The sequence below is a fragment of the Corylus avellana genome, chromosome ca7 (genome assembly GCF_901000735.1).
Source record: "Corylus avellana chromosome ca7, CavTom2PMs-1.0".
Lineage (NCBI taxonomy): Eukaryota > Viridiplantae > Streptophyta > Magnoliopsida > Fagales > Betulaceae > Corylus > Corylus avellana.
Window position 1 is genome coordinate 23,701,688 of NC_081547.1, and position 5,362 is coordinate 23,707,049.

Below are 5,362 nucleotides of genomic sequence, written 5' to 3' on the forward strand. Positions count from 1 at the left end.
TTTTTAAAATTAAATTAATAAAAAAAAAAATATTTTAATTAGTTTTTTAGTAGTTTCGAGTGACCCAGAGACTAAATTTTCAAAAAAAAAATACTCAAAGAATTTTTAATAAAAGCGCCTTTATCTAAGAATTTTATATTTGATTTCCCTAACTTATATAATGATCAAAATATGACTGAAAAGGAAAATTCACCTGAAGCAAATGTTTCATATGATCGCAACTCAATTCTGCATCATCTTCTTCAATGAGATTGAGGAGGGAGTCAAGCACATCGCTGGTTGGCTTAGAACCCAAGGAAGATGCTCTTGATTGTAATCGTTTATCGATTATACCATCAAGAACAACAAAAAAATTTCTGAAATAAACATTCATCCTTCGGCGTGCACCTTGTGGGTCAACTAAACGAAGTGCTGGGAAATAGTCTACAATATTCGGCCTTCCAGCTTCTTCCATGGTTCCCACTACGAGATCCAGGAACTCTTGGGATGCATCTGAACAATACTCTGCTAAGTCCGTGGAGAAAAATGTGTTGGATATGGCATTAAGGACCGTTGTGAAGGCTGCTCGACCAATATCTACCGCTTCACCACTATTACAATTTTCCTTAACGTGGTCTACTAGTTGTTGCACCTTTTTACATCGAATGGCTTCAGTGGAATGGAGCCGTTGTGGAACGAATATTTGCTGGGCAGAAACTTTCCTGAGGCTTCTCCACTGAGCCGATGCGGGCAGCCACGTCATTGAAAATTTGTGGTGGTCGAATGCTCGGGCAGTGTCCGGGATGGTTCGGCTGGAGAAGGCCTGGTCGTGTTTTTGAAGTGCTTCTTTGGCCAAGTCTGGAGAGGAAATGACTATGGTTGTTCTGCGCCCGAGCTTGAGAGTCATAAGGGGTCCATAAGTTTTTGAGAGCTTGGCAGCAGCTTGATGAGGTTGGTTGCCAAGCTGAAAGATGTTTCCGATGATCGGAAAAGGTCTGGGGCCTGGTGGGAGTCTGGGTGAGCCAGAGTTCCGGCGTGCTAGACCGGAGGTGATCAGATGAATGATTGCCCACCAAAAGGAAAGTGCCAGAACAAATGCTAGGTACTCCATTCACTATTGGGAGTTGTTTGGCTTTGGATAAGAAAGCAATATTTGGCTTTGCATAAGAAAGCAATATTGGGAGTTGTTTGCAGCTTGATCAAAAGTGAGATGTTATATATATATATATATAGAGAGAGAGGATGAGATGAGGAATCTGCGCTAGTAATGGATACGAAATGGCTGGTAATGTGGTCTCGCTCCAGGTTCCCCACTTTTGCTTAAAAAAAACAAAAAAACAAATTAGGCTGAAGAAAACACAAAAAAAAAATTATACGGAATTATACGGTCCTCCCATCCCACCCCCCCCCCAGAAAAAGGCGGTCGCCAAAAAATAATTTTAGGTCTTCATAAAAGTCCCGATACCCCCTTCTCTTCCTCAGTTCCCCCTAGTCCCCTTAACCTCTTTGCTTCATGGCTTCACACACAGTGAGAATTTGAGAGTCATAGAGAGAGATTGCCGGTGAGAGAATGAGATGGAGAGATTGAGAATTTGAGAGAGAGAGAGAGCACTGCTGCGGGAGGTGAAATTCTTTGTAAATTTTGTTATATAATCGTGGGATTATAATGTAAAAGCAAGAAATTGTGAAGATTTGTGAATTGTGAAACTTTGGGTTGGTTGACGTAAGTCCAAATTTTGGGGATTTCTCTGATTTTTTTCTTCTTCTTATTTTCTTTATGTATGTATGTAAATATTTGTTTGATTAGGTTAATTATTCCTCGAATGATTTACTTTCCCATTCAATGATTCATTTGTATTTCCTGGCTAGTTAATTTGCTCACATGCTCGGCCAACTAGAGCCATCAATTTCCGGACAACTTCCTATTTTGCATGTGAGCTAAAGGCTATATGAGTCAGAAAATGTTAACATGGAGGATACACAACTAGTGCCAAATCATACAGTGCTCCAGTGCCACATGACCTGACGTTACTGGGTGGTTTTGATACCATTTGTAACAACCTAGGAAAAAATGCTAGCTACATCTGCGCTATTACCCCAAAAAGACTAGTCAATTTGGATCTTTCCTAAAATTCATTATAAAACCCATTTTCACCTAGTAATTAGACAATATGGGATTTAGCACCCATGACTATCTTTATAAACCATCCACTCTATGTGAGTTTCTTCTCATCTTTCTAACGTGAGACCGGGGTGTTATAGAGAGACGAGGAGAGAGAGAGAGAGAGAGAGAGAGAGTGAGATTTTATTTTTTCTCAAGTTTTTATTCTCTAGTGTGTGAACAGTGAATAGGCTGATTAGCCTATTCACTGTACAGACTAGATGAAAAATCTACAAATTGACTATTCTATTGGAGATCAAAAATAACTTAAAATAGTCAAATATGACTATTTTAAGCCATTTAGCTACTCTTTTGGAGATCCTTTGTTTGCATCAGTACAAAAATATAAAAGAAAAGTGCTATTTATTAGATTCTCATATTACTGTCATACAATTATGGTGATGTGATAATTAATAAAAATCAACTATTAATTTTTTGTTCTCATAAACCCTCATTAATCAAATGATTAAATACGTTTACTTTTTTCACCTCAATCATTTTCTCCTGTAATGAAAAGATCAGAGGCATTTGCCGAAAGGGCCCAAAAATTTCACAACTTTCACACATCTATTAATCTAGGATTTGTAGTCTACACATCCTATATTGCCCACATACTTCCCTAATAAAACAAGACAATAAATATAAAAATATACTACTACACTATTTGAATAGTTAAAATAGCATTATTGCTGAAATGCTTTTAGTTTACATTATTCATCATCATTATCAATGAATTCTCTAAAGTTTAATCAAATTTTAAGTAAAAAAATTTATTTTTATCATTTTATTTATTTATTTATTACATACACTAAATATCAAGCTCTGTAAATATTTATCTATTTTAAATAAATATTATTTTTTATTAATTGTTAGTTGGTTGAAACTAATCACCAAAGAAAAAAAAGACTTCCAAGTTCACATATGGAAAGAGAAAACAATGAAAGTAATAAAATAATAAATGACTAAAGAAAAACTAGCATCAAATATGAAGAGAGATTATGGCAAAAACTAAATTAAAGAAATAATGGAGAGTTTGATAAATGAGAGTGTTTTAGAATATTCTCTAAATTTTAGAGTCACCCTTATATTGGTTCCCATAATAGATTTGTAGCTCCACATACTTAATCACATCTATATTTATTTTGTTTTCAGAATCAAGAAGAGGAGGAAAAGAGCCTTTGACCTTGCGGAAATTCGGTCATTAATGTTATAAATCATATAATTTGTACATATGCTTAAACGTAAATTCTTTGAGTAATGATGCAAAGCACGCGGCGTGCCACGCCAGTGCAAAAAATTTTTTTTTTTTTTTTTTTTTTAAAAAAAAAATAATAAAATAATAATAAAGGGTTTTTGTGCCTGGCGTGCATCACTGTTGATGCACGCCAGGCGTGCTTTCCATCATTACTCAAATTGTTTCATTCCAGCACACTTTCAAAATGTGAGGTAACGGTTATCTCACAAGTCCCAATTGTCCGACAACTTACTAATTATAATGTTATTATTAAGACACGTTTTTTATGAGATCGTTTTTGCAACCACTCGTCTTCTGTAGTGACTAGCTCCCAAAAAGCAAAAACAGAAGTTGCAATCATGTCGATGAGAAATGAGCTAAATGAGCTGATTTTTTAGGTAAATATAGCTCACTTTGCCACTTATTAATTATTATGATTCATTATAAATACAGATTTTTTATAACTATTTTTTCTTGCTTTATCTGTACCAAATGTTTATGTTTCTAAATTAATCAAAAAATAATAAATTATTATTAAGAATGTTAAAAGAAAAATATGTGCATGCATCACATGTTTTCTTTAATATGAACATATTTTTTTAGTCGGAGGGATGTGAGATGTACATGTTTTCTTTATTAAATATAGACCGTAAATTGTGGGACCCGGAGAATAGGTCTAGAAAGCATCAATAACTCATTTCATTCATAATTGTGATTTTATTTGAGAAATAGAGTTTTTAAGTTCAAAAATACATAGTAGAGCTTAAGGAAGTGCCGCACAGCTGAGGGGAAGGGGTTTCTCCCCCTCCCCCCCTCTCTTTCCCCCTCTGTTTTCTTGATCTGTTCCCCACTCCCTTCCCCATTTTCCTTCCCCCCCTCTCTTCCCCGATCTGTGTTTCTTTTCTTTTTTGTGTTTGTTTTTGGATTTCGTTTTCTTTTCCCTGTTGTTGTTCTTTGTTTGCTTGTTTATTTTTTCTTGCAAGGTGTTTATTTGGGCACACTTTGTGGGTGCCGCTCATAGGGGATTCACTCAAACTTCCCCCCAATTTCTTTGAGTGCGCCGCCGATCTCCTCCGCGTCAGCTTTGCCGTTTACTGTCTTCTGCTTGGTCTTTTCACGCGTCCCCACCGCGATGTGCTTCCAACGCCATCTACGCATCAGTTTCCGGCAAGCACGCGATCGGCTTTTCTTCTGACTGCTATCATCCGCCTAGTGTGCTCCTATTTTTAAATTTTTAGTTGTATTGCTTTGATTTTTCCTGTATTTTCCTTGTTTTTCTTGCTGCTTGTAATAAGGCCATGTCCTCTTCCTTGATCTCCTCGCTTGTTATTTTGGTCCAGACCCCTGGGTTGTGGATGTGAACGATATCCTGGCTTTCGGGTTTAGGGGGATGTGTGTCGGCATGGGGTCCTTTTGATCCCAGGGTCGAGAAATAAGAGCTATCTATGCATTAGTTTGTGTCTGCCTAGCGCAGATCTGTTTTTCCAACTGAAGATTAGTTATAGGTTAGCGGATGTTTGGCATCTTTGATGTGTAATCTTTTAGTTACGACTTTGATCTTTTAGCTTCGGCTAGGATCTTTCAGAACGTTATGTTCTGTGATTGTAAGAGTTTTAATACTCTTGATTCCTCTATTAATGAGATAAGAATGATTTTCCTTCAAAAAAAAAAAAAAAAGGGGAAACTTCACTTACCCCCCTATACTTTCGCGCTTTTTGCAGACACCCCCCATTGTTCAAAACCTCTCACTTTGGTGTATCAAACTTTCGTTTCCTTTCAAATACCCCCTACCGTTAGCTTTTGCAGTGTAAAAGACCTTTCCACCCCTAAATTTTTTTTTAAAAAAATTATTTTTAATAAAAAATAAGGGCACGATTGTAATTTTCCACTATTTCCGTTAGGATTTAACAGAAAATCCTAACGGAAGGGGGAAAGTGAAAGGAAACGAAAGTTGGATACATCAAAGTGAGAGGTTTTGAACAATAAGG

General features: G+C 36.4%; 1 protein-coding gene across 1 annotated transcript in view; it reads right to left on the minus strand.

The window, feature by feature from the left end:
* LOC132188225 (cytochrome P450 76T24-like) overlaps positions 1–1,090 on the minus strand; it is a 4,328-nt gene extending 3,238 nt beyond the window's left edge. The window contains exon 1 of the mRNA XM_059602634.1: positions 194–1,090. Coding sequence (XP_059458617.1) covers positions 194–1,090 — 897 coding nt within the window. The remainder of the gene's footprint in view (positions 1–193) is intronic.
* Between the last annotated feature and the right edge of the window lie 4,272 nt (positions 1,091–5,362).